This window comes from Triturus cristatus, chromosome 2_1 (genome assembly GCF_964204655.1).
Source record: "Triturus cristatus chromosome 2_1, aTriCri1.1, whole genome shotgun sequence".
NCBI lineage: Eukaryota > Metazoa > Chordata > Amphibia > Caudata > Salamandridae > Triturus > Triturus cristatus.
This window is the reverse complement of record NC_140581.1, coordinates 264,864,893-264,884,335: the sequence shown is the minus strand read 5'-3', so window position 1 is coordinate 264,884,335 and position 19,443 is coordinate 264,864,893. Positions and strand designations below refer to the sequence as shown.

The 19,443-nt window shown below is 45.7% G+C and overlaps 1 protein-coding gene across 1 annotated transcript in view; it reads right to left on the bottom strand.

Moving 5' to 3' along the window:
* SPEF2 (sperm flagellar and cilia associated 2) overlaps positions 1-19,443 on the bottom strand; it is a 1,083,747-nt gene that overhangs the window by 1,036,563 nt on the left and 27,741 nt on the right. The window contains exon 2 of the mRNA XM_085631001.1: positions 370-472. Coding sequence (XP_085487127.1) covers positions 370-472 — 103 coding nt within the window. The remainder of the gene's footprint in view (positions 1-369; positions 473-19,443) is intronic.

The window sequence follows — 19,443 nt, the reverse complement described above, 5'->3', positions numbered from 1 at the left end:
TAATATGTTTCTTTCACATCTTTAAATTTATGTGAAGGTCAGATGGGAGCCCTGATGTGAATTCAGTAGAACACTGTGTAAACTTGTAAACATCTGCGATATGCCAGTGCACTGTAAGGATGGTCAGCGGCATTAGAATATAGCAACAGACACTAAAAACATGCTATCAAGAATTCACACTAACCTCTCTTTATCAGTGCATGACCCATGCAACACTCATGTGCATGGTGCACAACACACCTACTGAAATACAAAAAAATAGCTGGTGAAGACTCGTTTTAAAAGATTCTTTGACAAATCGACGATTTGTTTTAGCATCAAGTAATTACTAGATGAGGAAACTAAGATTCTTAATTAAAGCACACTAACCGACTTTGTGAAAACTGATCAAAATCATCCTGGAGCTGATATTTGTATAGAACTTCTCCAATGAGGTAACCAGTGGCAAAATCCTTTGCGAATGACTTCGGATCTATTGAGAAAAAAAAACAGTAGCATGAAAAAAATTGTGTAGATGTTACAAAGCACAAAGAGATTCCAATTGTGGGAGTAGGGAGGAGCAAACTAATGAGATGGCTCAAATATATCAAGAAGATGAGCAGTGACCACGTGCTGTCATGGATTCAGTCTCTGCCTCTAAGTCATACACTAGACCAGAGGTCAGTAACAGAAGGCAGGGATGCTGCTGTATACAAACGGAGAAAAGATAACTTGGGCAGTCAGCTGACACACTGAGTAATCTTAAAACTACAACAACACTAACAGAGCAATACATTTACAATTTAAAGTTGCTTTATGAAATGTATTCAAGATAATGGTACAAATTTGCAGGCTTTTAATTTGTAATTACACACAGTGAGGTGATGGGAAATGGTTACTATGTTCATCTAGGATTGTAGATTCGCCAGTTCTGGTATTGGGTGGTGGCTGGCTATAAATAGCAGTCAGTCTGACGCGTCCTGTTGTTCTGAAGCAGGACACGTCTGGTCCTTGATGTTCAAATGAATTAATGTTTTCCTGAAAACTTTTACTTATAAACCAAGAACTATTCAACCTAAACTTTAGCGTACAATGTTGTTTCCCAAATAATCGGAGAACTGCTGTTAGATCGCTTATTCCATGTATATTTGATGTAGGATAAATCTTCAGAGAGTGCAAATGTATAAAGTATGTACTTGCCCATGGGATGACATATTATAAATCTCAACTTGTCCTGTAAAACAATCCACTTTCACTACTTGATTACAAGTTCCGCTGCAGAAATAGGCACTTTAGCAGATACACACGAAATATCAATACAGGATGAAGTGCGCTTGAGTCTGAGTTTATCAGAGCCCTGCAGCTATCAGTGCAATACATTTCAGATGCTGTGGCACTGTGCATATCAAACGTGTGAAAAATACCACATGAAAATGTATTGCTTTCAATATTTACCACATACAGAATAAAACATAAATGTGCAGAGCCTGAGGAAATCGTGGTTCTCAGCTATAGCCTGAGAGGAGCCAAAAACACTCTACAACCCAGACATCATATTTTGATACCAAGCAGCTGTCTATCCAACACCAAATAGCAAATACACCAGGGTGCAGCCTTTTTGCTAGCAGCGCATGAGGAGCGTAGCTTCAGGGGGTAGGGGGGTTACACCTACCCCCCTAATAAATGGATTTGTTAGCAAATATTTGGGACAGTTGCTTTCAGTGGGCTATGGTGAGGTGTCTGTAGGAGTTCACCTAGGATTTTTACATACACACACACAGACTAAAACACATACATACTCACTAGCTCTCCTTCCTCTCTGTTTAGACACTCTTAAAAGGTGTTGGTTATTTTACAAAATATTTTGTTTTTCCTACCTCTAACAATCTGCACTACTCCTACTTTCCACTGGCCCTAAAACCCCTCTCATATCCTGAGTCTCAGATAACATATGTTAACATGATATGCCTCAAGACCTGGCTTTTCGACTAATCCAGAGCTGCACCCTCCCACCGTGCCTTGAGATCCTCACGGGTGAGTAGCGTGCTTTATAAACCCCTGACTGATTGATTGATTGATTGATTGATTATGCCAGCGGGATTGTTGGGAAATGTGAAGCTCAACCCCCCCAATCTTAGTGACAAAGCTACGCCCCAGAGCGCACAGCAAACTAAAACTTCCAGAAAAGATCAATCATCATCCTCCACCATCTCACAACAAAAGTTGAAACCACCCAGACTGTGCAAGGATGACTGCCAGAAAACATTCGTTATTTCGCCCTGATCTTGAAGTACAGGAAGACATCAGCAACCACGCACGTTTGTTGGGCCACCTTATGCTCAGCCCCACCCAAAACATCCATGAGGCTTTGGAAGGAGATCATTCAGAAAGTGAATGCGGTGTCCTCGTATCAATGGTATTTGGAGGATGTAAGACTTGGTCCAGGACATCACACCATGGCACATGTGTGAGTTCACAGCCACTGACATTTAAACCATCAGTTTACATGTAGCTGTAGTCCTGGGAATAGGTGTGTGGGACTCTTACAATGTCTGGAAAAGATGGCACCGGCAGACCACTGGATGATGGAGGCACCCAAGAGCAGAAAGGCATGTGTTCTACCATTTACACAGTAATATGTCTTCTGCATAGTAGTCCCATGCACTCAAAAGACTTGTCCAAATGGAACAGTGAATAATATGCAAAGAAGGGGTTAAAATGTGTGGAGTCGTGCAGTACTTGACTAAGCGAAGATGGCTCGTGCAAGATTGCATGTAGCAAACAGAGCAGCATCTAATCATAAATGAACACCCGCTTATTTAATTTAAGTCTGAAACAAATCTGTTTTTATTAACATCTTATGATCTAGACAAGTCTTTTTTAGGTTTTGTCTGCGCTGTGCTTTTGAAATCTCTTGTATTTAATATATCTTAAAAGAAGGCTCTTATCAGTTCCCATCGCCGAATTACTGTTTATCGCTTTTGCGTGGATTTTTTGTTGTTAACTTTCACTAGGTGCACGCATTTATGATACTTCAACTATAGCTGTTCACACTGCTTAAGCCCTATTCACTGTCAAGATAAGATCTCTTCCCACAGAAAAGGCAGACAGATTCTAACAGTATGCTGGAATGCTTGCTTTACTTAGATGTGTAAAGCAGATGCTTTAGGCTTAAAACGTTTGTGGCATTTCCTATTCATGCCTCAGTACCTTTGTTTGCACTTTTGAGGCATTATCGGATCGATTTTTTCAACTTAATCTATTTGATCATTATGATCAAATTCTGAATGTTGTAATAAACATTTCAAGTTAAAAGTAAAGTTAATATACAATATTTGCTACTAAACAGACAGCCACAAGTGCAGTTACCTTGCAGATAACAGGATTATGATTTGAATGGTGCATAAGGTGCAGTGGTGCATGGGCCCAAAAGTTGTTAGAACTCCTCTAAACACATGCTATATTTGACGACTAAACAAGCAGTCACAATTGCAGTTACCTTGTAGTTTAAAGGGACTTGATTTAAATAGTGAAGCAGGTACAGTGGCACCGGGGCCAAAAGATCTAGGGACCCCACTAACCCAGATTATTGCTCAAATTTAAAACTAAACAGGAAGTCACAGGTGCTTTTGCCTTACAGACAACAGGATCATAATTTCAATGGTGCAGCAGGTGCAGTGCCACCGGAACCAAAAGCTCCAAGCACCCCACTAAACACTGATTTTTTATATATTTTAATACTAAACTGACAGTCACAAGTGCAGTTATCTTTCAGGCACTAGGGTCATGAGTTGAATGGTGGAGCAGGTGAAGTGGTGCTGGACCAAAAAGTTGTCAGAACGCCTCTAAACACCTCATATTGCTATATATGACTACTAAACAGCAGTCACAATTGCAGTTACCTTGCAGTTAAAAGGGACTTGATTTGAATGGTGCAGCAGGTGCAGTGGCACTGGGGCCAAAAGCTCCCTGGACCCCACTAAAACCAGAGTATTGCTAAATGTTATTACTAAACAGGAAAGTCAAAATTGCATTAGTTTAGTTTAAAATCTTTATTCGATCTGTTTACAAATGGATCATAAAAGCACAATTTCATCATATTAAAAACATATTATAAAAGACCATAAAACAGTTTGAAATCATGATTGAGTTTAAGTGCCCCTTGCAGTACTTTGAGACAGCGCACCCATCAACTTTCTTTTCCTCATGCAGGCTCACAGAAATGATGCTACCGAGAAGCAGACGTAGGGGTTACGTAAGGACTTTGAAAAATACAGTGCCACCCTGCATTTATTAAAATTATGACACCTTAAATTAGGGAGGATAGGCGCTTCTCTTTCACCATAGTAGAACTTACAAAACCAGGTGTAAATCAGACTGAGGCGAAAAGTTGTCGCAGGGGCATGGACTCAGGTCAGCAGGCTTGAACTTCCTCTCTGGAAACCCTAGCATCAGAGAAATGAAGTTCAAGCGGAAACGCAACAAGATAAATCTATGCTGGACTGTTGTGATGTGTGAGAGGTAAAAATAATTGTTGGACTTTGCCCTTTTTGCAGGGTCATTCCTGAACTTTTTGCCTTCCTCCTATATTTTTTCTGACCTGTTGTTGGCTGTTTTATGACTCTGGGCACTTTACCACTGCTGATCAGTTCTAAAGTGCATATGCTCTCCCTATTTTAAATTAATGTATGAATTAGTGATTCCATGATTGATTGATTTGGTTTCCCTGTCAGACCGTAGTACAGTGCACCAGGAGTGCCAAGGGCTGGTAATCCAAATACTGCTGGTGGGCTTGCAGCACTGGTTGTGCCACCCACAGAAGCAGCCTGTAAAAGTGTGTCTAAGGCCTGCCATTGCAGAGCCTGCGTGCAGTCTGGTACTGTCATGCTGACTGGGCAAGTGCACCCACTTGCACGTCTCTAAACCTTTCCTTTTCTTCATATCAGACACTCCTATGGTAGGCCCAAGGGCAGGGTGCATTGTAAGTATAAGGTAGGACATGCCCTGATGTGTGTGGCATGTCCTAATAGTGAATTACAGCCATTTTCGTTTTTCAATATTGCAAGGCTACTTGTTCCCCATAGGCCAGAATGGGCAGTTTGATTATTACATCTTATAATCCTTACTGACTCAGGGAACATGGTAGAAATTTGAGTTTAGTATGCCTGAAAGTAGGTATTTTCTTGTCTAACCATCCAAACCTGCCTCTGCTAGGCTGTGTATACCTTGTCTGGAGTTTGAGTAACAGGGGCTGGGGAATTCCAGGGGGCTGGGGAATTCCCGGAGACAGGGTGAGTCAGCACAGGGCTGAATAGAGATATCTCCATGTAGATGGGTGGGAGGAGCTGCACCTGGGACCTGAATAGAGCTGTGCTTTCCCTCCACAATGCTGGCTCCACCTCCTGTGGTGCATCTGATGTCTCTACCCAGCACTGTGAAAGGAAAGAAGGAGTCATGTAAACAAAGTGCTCCAGGACTGACCAGAACTGGTTTGGACTAGGCAAAGGCCTGTCTGCCTTCAGAGAGCAAAGAGAAACTGTGTATAAAAAGGGGCCTCAGACCCCAGAACTTTAGATCACTTTGGGAAACAAGAAGAAACCTTTGCTGAGGAGTGGAATCAGAAGAAACTGAGGAGAGACTATCCCTAAGCTGAAGTGCTGCTTGGGGGATTGGCCTGCAATGGTTGCCTGACTGCCAAAGAAAAAAGAAAGGACTTTGTGTGCACTTTATTCAACTTGTGAAGGATCTCTAAGGGCTTGGAAAAGAGCTTGCCTCCTGCTGAAGTCTCAGGGCAAACAGACTTCAACCACCAGATCCCCAAGAGTTCTATTGAAGTGCCTGCAGTTGTGCTGGACTTTTTGAAGCCTTGCGTGTCGCAAGGAGCTGGAAGCGCGACTCAAGAACAAGAAGAATGTTGCCGGAGTGCCGCTGCCGCTTCACAACACGAAGCCCCTCGCATCGCCGGAGAAGAGGATCGACGTCACATCAGACGCCGCCGCATCACCGGGAAGCGTCGCATAAGATTAGTAGAGTCATCGCAGGTCCACCGAAGCGCCTCGGATCGCCGGAGAAGAGGATCGACGTCGCATCAGACGCCGCCGCATCTCTGGGAAGCGTGTCGCAGCGCCTGTCGTGGCTCATCGCCGGAGAAGAGTATCGACGTCGCATCAGGCGCCTCCGTATCTCTAGGAAGCGTGTCGCAGGGCCTGTCACAGCTCATCGTCCGAGAAGAGGATCGAAGTCGCATTAGACGCCACAGCATCACCGGGAAGAGTGTCGCAGGGCCTGTTGCAGCTCGCATCGTTGTGGAAGCAACTCGCATTGCCAGGGGAGAGGATCGACGTCGCAGCAAACACCGCCGCATCACTGGGAAGCGTGTCGCATCAAGAGGAAAGCGCCATCTTTGTTTCTTTGCACCAGATCTGCAACGCATCACCGTCCTTGCGAGTAAGGGACTACCGCATCACCTTCCCTGCAACACTTTTGTTGCCCTGCGTGTCGCATCTTAAGGTACATTGAACTCTGAGTGTTGCATTTACCATCTTAAGAGAACTAAGCTAAATTCTACAATTTTAAAGTAACAGTATTGTGGATTTTTGTTGTTTGTGGTCTTGTGATAAGTCTATATAAAGAATACTTATTTTTTATATAAAACTTGTGTGGTGTCCATCTGCAGTGTTGTCACTTGATTACTGTATGTGTTCACAAATGCTTTACACACTGCCTCTAAGATAAGCCTGTCTGCTACCAAGGGGGTGAGCAGGGGTGATTTTAGGAGTGTACCTCCTTACCCTGACTAGACGCAAGGGTCCCTATTTGTCACAGATACCTACCTATGCCAACTAGAGACCCCCAAATCTAACAATAATCTTCCCTGGATCTTGGCAGTACGAGGGCATAGGCAGTGAGCAATTTTTGGTGGCAATTCTTCTCTCTACGACCAAAACTGGCCCTCTTCATATATAGCTCAGTTATTTTCTGTTTAGAGACCCTACTACAAGAGACAGGGTCCCTAAACAAATCTTCCTGCCCAATAGCAGTTAGTTCAGCATCTACGTATCTGAGTCATCCGATCCTGCTACAACCCTCCAGCTTCAGGCAGTCACCAATTATAAGTTGAGTTAGGTTAACCGTCAACCTTCGCCAAATAGAGAGCAACAGCAGGATCGGCGCCAGTCTAATAGAGTCAACCAAATAGGGAAGCCCTAGTTCAAGATGTAAAATATAATTGGAAGATGACGGTGGTAACGAAACCCTGGACTTAAAAAAGATGTCTTCCATTCTCTGCAGTTGTTCGATGTGGGCCATCCCCCAAACTCCCGCCCCGTAGGTTGCAGCCACCTTTGTTTTAGCTTGGTAAATGATTTTAATCGTGTCCACAGGGCTGGCTCCCAGATTCTTTGTGAAACCTTTTATAGCTTGTACGCTTCTTTCCATACCCAGGGTTCTTGCTGCGACCAAGTTCAACCAACTTTGCTTACTGTCAAATAGAACTCCCAGGTATGCGAAAGAGTCAACCACTTGAATTTTCTTTGAGGCTAGATAGAAGTAAGGGGTTTTTGCGCCTCTGGCAGCTCCGGCTATAATGATGAAAGATTTGATTTCCTTAACTCGAAGGTCTAAGGAGGCCATGAATGAGGCATATGCTGTTATAAGGCTCTTAAGAGCTAACCTGTCCTGGCAATTAACATTGCATCATAAGCGTAAGCCAAGATTGGGAGGGGAGTGTTGTCAAAACTGGGCACGTCCGGGGTTGAGCCAGACAGGGCTTCCTCCACCCCGCTGGTGTGGATGGAAAAAAGAAACAGGAGAGGACATATCCCAGCCTGACACCTTTCTCGATCTTAAACGAGCGCGTGCATTCCCCATTTAAGCCATACCTCACGCAGGCAGTAGCGTTGGCATATAGCTGACAGATGAAGCGAATCATCAGGGGATCAATCCCCATTTCCTCCATCATAAGCCACAACTTCTGATGGGGCACACAATCAAAGGTGGCTGACAAGTCCATAAAGGCCATATATAACTTTCCAACTTTAGCCTTCGAGTATTTATCTATGCAGAGTGAGAGGTTGAGACATTTGTCCACTGTCCCCTTCCCTTTCTGGAAGCCATATTGTGCCTGCATAAAGATGTTTAGTTCCAGTGCCCAATCCTCCAGCCTGGCTAATAGCAGCCGGCCCATTAGTTTGGCAGTTGTGTCCAGAAGGATGATGGGTCTATAGTTCTTCAGGCTGCCCCTGTCTCCCTTCTTGAAGACTGGGAATATAACACTGTGTTTCCATGATGAAGGGGGCCCTCTACCGCTATCGCTATTCTGTTGAAGACATTTGTTAATAGGGGGGCCCACATATCGCAATTGGACTGAAAAAGGTCATTTGGGACACCGTCGGGTCCCCGGGCCTTTTCCAAGAAAACAGGCTTCCAACCCTATTCTGACTTCGTATAACGAGAATTTCAGGGTTCTATGGGGAGGGGATGCTAAGTCGAATTGTGGAGGCTCTAGGGTGGAATTTCGCCCAAAAATACCTTAAATACTCTATCCATGCCTCTTCCTCCACATGCGTGTCCAAGGATGGGTCTTTTGTGTCTGTGAAATAGGGAGCATTTATAACTTTCCAGAACTCCCTAATATTTCCTGAGCTGGCGGCTTGTTTGAGGTCCTCCCAAGCCTTCTCCCTTATATCCTTTACTTGTTTGTTTCTAGCCTGCTTGTACTCATTTTGCAGTGATCTCAGCAAAGCCGAGTCTCTGAGCTGGGATTTTAGAGAACTAACAAGGGATCTCTTTGCTATAGAGCATGATGTATCAAACCAGCGACTCGGTTGTAAATCACTGACTGGCTTATGTCGTGTAAGTGCGGCTTTTAATTTTGTTAGTAAGGTTCTAAACTGAGTGACTAATAGAGGGGGAGAGGACTCCTTGGTCAGGCAGTATAGGATGTTATCCCTTATTTGGGCTATTATTGCAGAAGCCAAGTTCTGCTTCACGACCTGTGCCCACTTTAGTTGGTATCCATTGTTCCTGGATAATACAATATCATCCGCTACCTGTTGGAATCTTTTCATTTTTTCAGGGAGGCTTAGATGGATGTATAGGATTGCGTGATCACTATAGCATGTGAACAATTTGGCTAAATGGTCCACTCTGTCTCATATTACAGAGGAGACTAAGACAAAATCTATAGTGGATTTGCAGTTATTCCTCCTGTATGTTCTCTCTATCTGGCCATTCTTCAAGCTATTAATTACACTTAGGTGCCTTGAGTAAAGCAATCTGTTGAGGGCGTCACCATATTCATTGTGTGTAAAATGGAGGAGGGGGTTGCCCTGGGGATAGTCCAATCCACACACCCTAGCCTCATTATACTAAAACAAATGTGTATTAAAATCCCCCATCCAGATTAGGCTAAATGGGCCTTTGTGTGTGCATGACTCAATCAAACCTAAGTCATCTGCCACTTGCTTCATGTTTCCCCCAAATAGTTATTATAAAAATGTATTAAAATCCAGTAACTGTCTTTTGTGGACCCCAATTGGAGAATTTGGAAGTGGTTATTCTGGGCGCCTACCTGCTTTACTTGAAAAGGTAAGGTATTTGAGATTAAAATTAATATTCCCCCTTTGGCTCTGCCTGACACTGAGGGAACCGCTGGTGTATGGAATGTACAGTACCCTGCAAATAACACTGGGTCCTTAGTTCAGGTTTCTTGGAAACAGATAATATCCAACCTTTGCCAATAGTTCTGCCACATGGCATTTCCTGCCCTGGATGCAATCCCTGCCACATTCCATGATGCCAGACTGCTCTTATTTCTAACCGCTAATCCCTGGATTGGGGTGGACATGGGGTCACCTGCAGGCTGAGCGCTAGATTAGCTGGAGTAGGGACTGGAAGGTGGGTGGATAATGATGGTCAATCACAAGCTTCCAGATCTGATAGGAGAGTAAATCAATTGGATAACCCCGAACCCTCCCAACCCCCTCCGCCCCCACCCCCCCGATGCAGTGCTCGCGCGATCCAGGTATTGTGGCATATGTATGGGTGGCTTTTCCCAGCCCTCTGGTCAACTCCTGGCGGTGGACCCTGCTTATAGAAGTATTCCAGTTCTAAAGGAATTATCTGCGTGCTCCTGGGAGGTGTCCTATGGAAATTTTTTAGAAGAGCAGTGCTGAAGTGGGCTTAATTAAAATTTAGCACCATGCAGTCTCCTGCGAGGGATTTAATAGAGTTACCAACCCACCCCACTCTCCTCGCCATGATGATCTTATTAGCTAGCTGATGACTCCCCATACCCCAGTCCATGAGACGATTTGATAGACAGTGCAGACACTTGTCCATTAACTGCGTGGTGGATTCGTACTGCTGGTCCCGCAAAGGAGGAACATTTACCAGGACCAACACAATGGGGGAAGCTGCCGATGGAAGATGAAGGACTTGCTGTCGATGGTTGTCCCCCATTACCACGGGGGTCTTGGATTCCTGATGGATAAAATCCCTATCTTGATTCACCCAGTCCTCGAGGTGCCTGACAATCATTGTCTCTTCTGCCCGGGGGCTTGAAGGTTGAACCTCCAGTTGGCTGGTGGGTTGGGAGAGGGCTGAAGGAGCCAATCCACCCCGCGCAGATATCTGTGTTGGAATAACCAGGGACAGTGGAGGACTTACGCCCGACAGGCTTGTGCGACAGATTTGGGCTTGTCCGTAACTGCAGATGAGAGGTCAGCAGGCTAGATCGCCATTAAAAGGGGGGCGGATGTTTTTCTGGGCCTCTAAGCCGGCTAGTCTCTCTTCAATTTTATTTAGCTTCAGCACAATAGGATCAAGTAAGGTGGACATAAATTTAGTTGCTTCTGCCCAAAAAGATTTATCAAAGACTGTTCCACAGGCAGAGACATGAGCAGTTTGAGGCATCGATATTATAGGAGTATTTAAAGTGTCCTTCTTAGCGCGAACAGCCTGGGGTTTAGTGGCTCGAGCAGTTTTGGGTGGTTTATGCTTGTTGGCCCCAGGACCCCTGCATCACTTTGTTGGGGGATCAGTTCCAAAATCGGTAAGGAATGGTAATGCAGCGTTCCTCCTATTAAGTGGGAGTCGATTGAATGGTAGGTGAAGGCTCCCGTTGGCCAGCCAGAAGGTCATCCATGAAGGTCAATTGTGTTAAAGGAGTATGAGCGGCACTTTCTGAGGTGCTCCTTAATGGCGACCTATTAGAGAGAATAAGTGGTTCCATGGATAAGCGTCTCTCTATCAGTTCGATTTCGTGTGAGAGGACACTCGCTGCTCTTGACAGGAACGCATCAAGTGTTGCCACCTTCCCACCCCCCTATTTTCTCCACCGGGACCTTCTGTCTCCCCATGATGTCAGATATCCAATAAAAAATAAATGAAGAAAGAAGAGTACCTTAGGTCTGGAGCAGGACGTTGGAGGGGGGCCCAGCCTCTTCCGGGCTCCAACGGGCGTGGACGGGCCTGGCCTTGGCCCAGGAGCGTCCCCGCGCGCTGGTTACCACCTTTAGTAGCACTTCCTCTCGCTATGCCACCTGGGTGTTGTGGTCCTCCTGGACCCAAAATGCAGGAAAGCGTGGTTGTGCTGCAGAGTCCCCTGCAGTGAAAAGCGGCTACAGGCGCCGCTGGCAGGCGACCTCCTTTACTAGCGCTTTCTCACGCTATGCCCCCTGGGTGTTGTTGTCCTCCTGGACCCAAAATGTGGGAAAGCGTGGACGTGCTGCAGAGTCCCAGCAGTGAAAATCGGATACAGATGCCGCAGGCCGGTGACCTCCTTTAGTAGCGCTTCCTCGCGCTATGCCCTCTGGGTGTTGTGGTCCTCCTGGACTCAAAATGTGGGAAAGCGTGGTCGTGCTGCAGAGTCCCCAACAGTAAAAAGCGGCTACAGGCGCCGCAGGCCGGCGACCTCCTTTAGTAGCGCTTCCTCGCGCTATGCCCCCTAGGTGTTGTGTCCTCCTGGATCCCAAATGCGGGAAAGCGTGGTCGTGCAGTGAAAAGCGGCATTCATCTAGCAGGCAATAGGGCCATGATTTGAATGGTGCAGCAGGTGCAATAGCACTGGGATCAAAAGCTCTAGGCACTGTTCTAAACACCTAATATTGCTATATTTTACTATTAAACAGGCAGTCACAAGTGCAGGTACCTTGCAGACAACAGGGCCATGATTTGAATGGTGCAGCAGGTGCAGCAGATGCAGGGGCAACAGGCCCAAACGTTGTTCAGGACTCCTCTAAACACCTACTATTGCTATATATTACTACTATACAATTGCAGTTATCTTGCAGTTAAAAGGGGCTTGATTTGAATGGTGCAATGGCACTGGGGCCAAAAGTTGTCATAACTCATCTAATCACCAAATATTACTATATTTTACTACTAAACAGGCAGTAACAAATGTAGTTATCTTTCAGGTAATTAGGTCATGATTTGAATGCTGCAGCAGGTGCAATGGCACCAGGCCCAAAAGTTGTCAGAATTCCTCTAAACGCATAATATTGATATTACATCAATTAGTTCTATTATTTTCCCCTTTCATTTTATTTTTCAAAATTTTTATATTACTTACCTGCACTATACCACTAATAACAGCACAATTTATTGCCTTTTGTATGTAAACAAAGCATCACATTTTAACAGACTTTTTGTAACTTACAACAAAAAATAGCTTATCGTTAATCACATAAGCAAAACCTAAAGCATTTACCAATGCTTGTTACTAATTCTTTTCCACGAAGTACCTTTCCTGTTCCCTCTCTGTTCCTCCCTTTCTGCTCCCTCCTAGATACCTTTCTTGTTTTTCGCACCTTACCAGAACTTTTTCCATGTATTTTCTTCTCCTTTCTCATTTCTCGTAGTTAACTACACACTCCTTACATCCTCCCGCGCTTCTCTTGCTTCTTAATCGCTCTAGCACTTCACACTTCCTTCCTGTTTCACCTCCTCTATTTTGAATTGTTCTTGCACCATCTTTTTTGTTTGTTGTGGCCTTTTATGTCCTACCAAGTTTTTTGTTTTGTGAAGTCTTACTTCACTCTGTCTCATGTACAGTATGCTGACACACTCAGATTGAGTGTGTTTTATATCAATGTATAAAAAATCAGAATGACTAGCAAGGTAGCATCTGCCACACATATAACCTCAGCATTATTTGCAACTTGGGGAGCTGTGTGCGAAAGTATAGCGCATATCAGAGAGCCTTCCCAGTTAGGCATGCACACAGCAATCGTGGGGAGCATTTTTCTTGGGGAATGTCACTGTGATGGTCTAGGAGAGTGTGCTTGGATCATGAGTTGGAGGCAAATTTGCAACGAAGGAACAGGACGAAAACTGTTAGGCACAATTTAAAAGAAGGTGACAGGGAGAAGACTGTCGTACACAAGCTACTTAAGCTGAAGCTAGTGCCACTTCAGCAGCCTGAAAAACCTGTCATCTCAAAAAAGCCACAAGATGTAAACTCTCCAAGCATGTGGCCCTTAGCACCTAATACTGTTGTGTCAATTGATTTAAGTGATGAAGTCATGGCCCAGATCCAACCAGAGAAAATTATACCTTTACAGGAGGATGTGAGAAATTGGGTTATTGGTTGAGGGGGATAAAACTCTTCTCAACCAATAGCCAAAATCCTCATCAGGATGAACATTAAATATTCACTAAATTAACATGTGCTTAACTATCTAGTAGCTTGGCACAAAAGTAGTCAGGCCAAATTTGGAGGCAATGCATAAAGTATGTTTTGCATCCCACAAACAATAATAAATTGAGAACACAACACACGGAAAATCCCACACCAATATTGAAAAACAGAGTAAATTGTAATAAATAAAACAAGACCAGAATAACAAAAATCCAATTAGTAGAGCTGGGGATATACAATTTTAAAGTCTTAGTTAAAAGTGGCTACACAAACAAATGATGGACGGAATGCTGAATAAATCATACATTCACCCCCAGTCAAGAGATCTGGGTTAAATCGATTGTTGTTTTGCTCACCATGTCACTCCAGTTTAGACCCAGCCATATGCAAATCAGTCTTGACCCTGTGCCTCATGGGAACAGTCCAGACCGAACTGCCAAGCCAGGTCCTCCCTGGACCAGAAACAAGCATCCTGGGATTGGTTTCTGGATATTACCCTTCATCAGTCAGGCTAGCTTTATTCCAGTGGCACAGTGATCAAGGGACCCATGTCTGGGCATAGCCATCCCACATAGGCTGAAAAGTGCTACGCAAACAAATGATGGAAGGAATGCTGAATAAATCATACATTCACCCCCAGTCAAGAGATCTGGGTTAAATCCATCGTTCCTGTTAGAATCCGGGGTCTCTGGTTGGCGCAGGTATGCACCTGCGACAAGCAGGGACCCTTTCCTCTAAGTCAGGGCAAAGGATTACTCTTGAAAAATAACCCCTGCTCACCCTCTAGGTAACGTGGCGCGAGCAGTCAGGCTAGATTCCAGAGGGCATGAGGTTAAGCATTCACGGTGTCCCACAATAACCACCAACCCACCACACAGAGACACAAGACTGTAATTGTAGAAATATAATTCTTTATATTTTCTTCAAGCAGGCTTTAGTTACAGTCTTTACGTTTAAAGAAGGTTCCAGTTACTTGTTCAGAATGTTCAAGGATGCCACAGTTCTTTCAACAGGTCAATTTGGGTGCAATCTGCACCTTTTGGGGGTCTGTGCGCTTCAAAGTGCCTTCCGTACGCGTCATACCGGCGTTGGTATGCGTCGTACCGGCGTTGGTACGGTTCGTAGTATTCCACACGCTTCCCGCGTGAGCAAGCGTACCGAGGCTCAAGCCATACGGGCCGTACCGTCGTAGGTACGCGTCGTACGAGCCTGGGACGATTCCTGCCAATCCTCACGCTTCCCACTGGAGTCAGCGTACGGGAAAGCCAGTCCGGGCCGCCCAGGTGAAAGTACGCGCCGTACAGATATCCGTACGCTCCGTACCCTCAGGGCCGCTTCCCCTGCAATTGCTCACGCTTCTCGCTGGGGTCAGCGTACGGTCCGGGCCGCACAGTGGAAGTACGCGCCGTACAGTTGGAAGTACGCGTCGTACAGGGGCGCATAGTACCTCAAAGCTTGGTGGGGAGTTCGGGGCGGCCTCAGCAGTCTCAGGAGGGGTGTCCCACGGCGTGTTGTAGTCCCGCTTGGCAGTGGACGACGGTGCTTGGTGGGGCGCCTCAGGACTCTCACGGCTCACTCCGGGGTTGGTGGAAGGAGGGGCGGATCGGGGGCAATTTCAGCACCCAGAAGCGGCGAACCGGAGTGTCGTCGATCTTCGCAGTGGTCTCTACGGCCTGGGGTCGCAGAGGCTCGGCGCTTGGAGTCAGACAGTCTGTCTTTGCGAGCTCCGGCTCGAGGGGGCAGCGGTTCACTTTGCTCAGGCCAGGCGGGGCAGGCCGTCACGGTGCTCACAGCAGCACAGTCGGGTGGAGGTCGCGGTGCTCGGAGAGATGGGGGCACACAGGTTCTCTGGGGTCAGCGTTCGCAATCCACCCACAGCAGCTTCCTTTCTTCCAGGGAGGGCTGGAGCCCACTTTTCCTGGGGCGTAGTTCAGGGGGTAAGTTCACAAGCAAGCCATTGGAGATTGTTCACACAGCACAAGTTGATTCAAAAGTCTCTCTTAGTCTTTTCCTCTCCTGCTTGCAGCAAGGCACCCACCACAGGCCAGTCTCTCAGGCTAGAGACAGTACTCCTCCATGCAGCTTTCCCAGGTCCTTCTCTTCAGTCAGAGTTTCTTCTTGGCGTAAACAGGATCTGATTTCTTAGGAGCAGGGCTTCTTCATTTATACACAGTTTCTTTTGTTCTTTGTCGCCAGGGGGCCTGTGCCTGGCTCCGTCCGGTTTTGGAGCACTTTGTTGTGGTGACTCTGCTCTTTCCTTTCAGTGCACAGGGCAGAGACATCAGCCGCTCCACAGGGAGCGGAGCCAGCATTGTGGTGGCAGAGCACAGGTCTATTCAGAGTCAAGGTGTACTCCTCCCACCCATCCTGGTGTAATCTCTCTACCCACCACCTGGCAGCCAGCCTGTCTCCTGGAATTCCCCAGCCCTGCCCCTCACTGAAACTAGGCAGCACACACACACAAAGCAGAGGCGGACTGAAATGGCTAAGCAAGTAAGAAAACAAGTTACTTACCTGTAACTACAGTTATCCAGTATTGGTATCTTTCATAGATTCACATGCCTGAATCATTCCCCGTCGCCGAGGCGGGAGTCCCGGTAGATAAAAAAGTAGTGCCAAAAATAATTAGTGGTAGTAGTAGTAGGCCCAAAGAAAAAAGGCCCTAAGACCTATATCTTAGAAGCCTATCTACCTCGTTATGTAAAATAACCCAAGAATTGGTAACAACCAATCAGACATCAGCACCCTTCTAGAACCCTCTCAGCAGAGCCAGCTCTCCTCAGATTTTCCTAGCACGAGTGGGAAGCACATATCCCAAACATAGAGAACTGACTCTGCGGGGAGGAGGGTGGGTGCATGTGAATCTATGAAAGATACCAATACTGGATAACTGTAGTTACAGGTAAGTAACTTGTTTTCTTATCCAGTATTGGGGTATCTTTCATAGATTCACATGCCTGAATCAGAGTAGCAAGCAGTATGCCAAGCATACAGTCGTTTGCGGATGGTGGGAGACTATTGCTGATACACTCCCAATTACGCCCGCAATTTGATAACTAGAAGGTATAAGATGTCCTCTCTTAAAATCCAAACATGTATCTTACACAAAGAAATGAAATATGTAGCTTAAGAAATAGCAATTATAAACAGCAAATTGAAAATGCATAAATATACACAACTCATGAAATCGCTCATAATAAGTAAAACATATATCTGACCTTAGTTTAAAAGATGTTGAAGTACGGCTTGTCCTACAGCTGTATCTTCCTGCAGAGTAGATTGCAGACAGTAGTGCTTCGTGAATGTGTGAACATTCCTCCACGTTGCAGCACGACAAATATTTTCCAAGGATACTCCTGCGAACAATGCAGTAGATGCTGCCATAGTTCTAGTAGAATGCGCCCTGACCTTCCTTTGTAAAGGTTTATTGGCTTTATCATGACAAAAATGAATTGTAGAAGCCAACCATCTGGCTATAGTCGCTTTAGTCACAGCAGTCCCAAGTGTAGCTTGACCATAAGCTATTAGCAATTGATTGGACCGCCTGATGTCCTTAGTCCTTTGCAAGTAAAATTTCAGACAACGTTTTACATCAAGCGAATGTAACGCTCGCTCAGATGGAGTGGCTGGATTTGGAAAGAAAACTTTCAGTTTCACTGGCTCATTTAAGTGGAACTGAGTCAGAACTTTAGGGATGAATCGTGGATTTGTCCTGAGAGTAACATAATCTTTAGAGAACTGCAAAAAGGGCTCTGAGATGGTGAACGCTTGAATCTCACCGACTCTTCGAGCCGATGTAAGAGCCAAAAGAATAGCCATCTTCCATGTTAAAAATTTTTGCTCAGCCTTGTGGATAGGTTCAAACGGTCTTTTCATTAATTGAGCTAGTACTGTGTTCAACTCCCACTCTGGAGGAGGTGCACGAATTGGTGGAAAAACACGGAATAGCCCCTTCATAAATTGTTTTATTAATGAAGAGGAACAGAGCGAAGGTTTAGAAGTACTCTTCCTGAATCTTGATAGAGCCGCAAGATGAACTTTTATTGATGAGAATGCAAGCCCAGATTTGGCCAGGGATAACAAATAAGGAAGGATTTGTTCTACTGGAGCTTGTAAAGGATGGACATCCTTCCCCTCGCACCAATGACAAAATTGTTTCCACTTTAAACGATACGTTTTTAATGTACTTTGCGCGCGTGATTTAGATAGAATCTCACGGCATTCCTGTGAAATGGTTAGATCTTTGTATTCTAAGAAATCAGGAGCCATGCGTGCAAGTGCAGCGACTGTGGATCTGGATGGAGTATTTGACCCCTTTCCCTTGTCAACATCGTGATTGTTGGTACTAGACGGATGGAGCTGTGAGCTAGAAGAAGCAGCTCCTGGAACCAATATTGCCTTGGCCATCGGGGTGCAATCAGGATGAGACGGCAACCTTCCATCTTCACTTTGCGGATCACTTTCGCAATTAGTGGTATCGGGGGAAAAGCGTACGCACAAAGCCCTGACCATCTCATGGACAGGGCATTTCCTCTTGATCCCTGTTGAGGGAATCTGCTTGCATAATAGCGGCATTTCTTGTTTTCTTTTGTAGCAAACAAATCCAGGGCTGGCTTGCCCCATAATTGAAAAATTTCATCTAGTTGCTTCTGCTTTATCTCCCATTCGTGACAGCCTGCCAGAGATCTGCTTAGGTTGTCGGCCAACGTGTTGTGAAGGCCCCTGACGTGCTCCGCTCGTAAGGTTATCTTGTGTGTTGTAAGCCACTCCCATAGTTCCTGAGCTTCCTGCGAAAGGGACAGTGACCTCGTTCCTCCCTGCTTGTTGATGTAATACATGCTGGTCGTGTTGTCCGTCCGGACCAGCACTGAGGCCCCTGCAATTCTTGGGAGGAACGCTTGCAGAGTGAGAAAAATGGCGCGAATCTCCAATCTGTTGATATGCTGTTGGCGGTATTCCCGGGACCATCGTCACTGAATCTGTAAATCTTGGAGATGTCCTCCCCACCCCTTCATGGAGGCGTCTGTTGTTACCATGAATTCTGGAGGAGATGTTAAAAAAGAAAGGCCCGGAGCCAGGTTTTTCATCTGAGACCACCAATGCAGAGAGACCATCATGTGAGGTGTTATCATGATGGAGTCGTTGAACGACCCTACGGCCTGTTTCCATGGCAGATGTAACTGCTCCTGCAGAGGTCTCATTCGGAGCCGTGCTAAAGGTACAAGATTTATTGTTGATGAACACATCCCCAGAAGAGACGCAAACATCCGGACAGAAACTGACTTTCTTCTTGCGATTGATAGTGCTAGCTTTTGTAAACGAAGCTGACGTTCCTCTGACAAGAATGCCTTGCATTGTCTGGTGTCCAGCATCGCTCCCAGAAACTGAATCCTTTGAAGAGGAAGCAGTTGAGATTTGCTTTTGTTGAGAGTGAGGCCTAAGTTTGAGAATAGACCTAGGCATGCTGAAACTGCCTCTACGGTAGTCTGCTTCGAAGGGCCTTTGAGCAGCCAGTCGTCCAAGTACGGAAATACTTGTATTCCCTGAGATCTTAGAGTCGCTGCTACTGGTGCGAGACACTTTGTAAAAATTCTTGGAGCAGATTTCAACCCAAACGGGAGGACTTTGAACTGATAGTGGACGCCAGCCACTACAAATCGCAGGTACTTGCGATGCTTGGGAAGGATAGGAATGTGGAAGTACGCGTCCTCCAGGTCCAGAGAAGCCATAAAATCCCCTTTGTTCAGGCAGCTCAAAACTTCGGCCAGCGTAACCATCCGAAAACTCTGCTTCTTTAGAAATTTGTTGAGCTTGCGGAGATC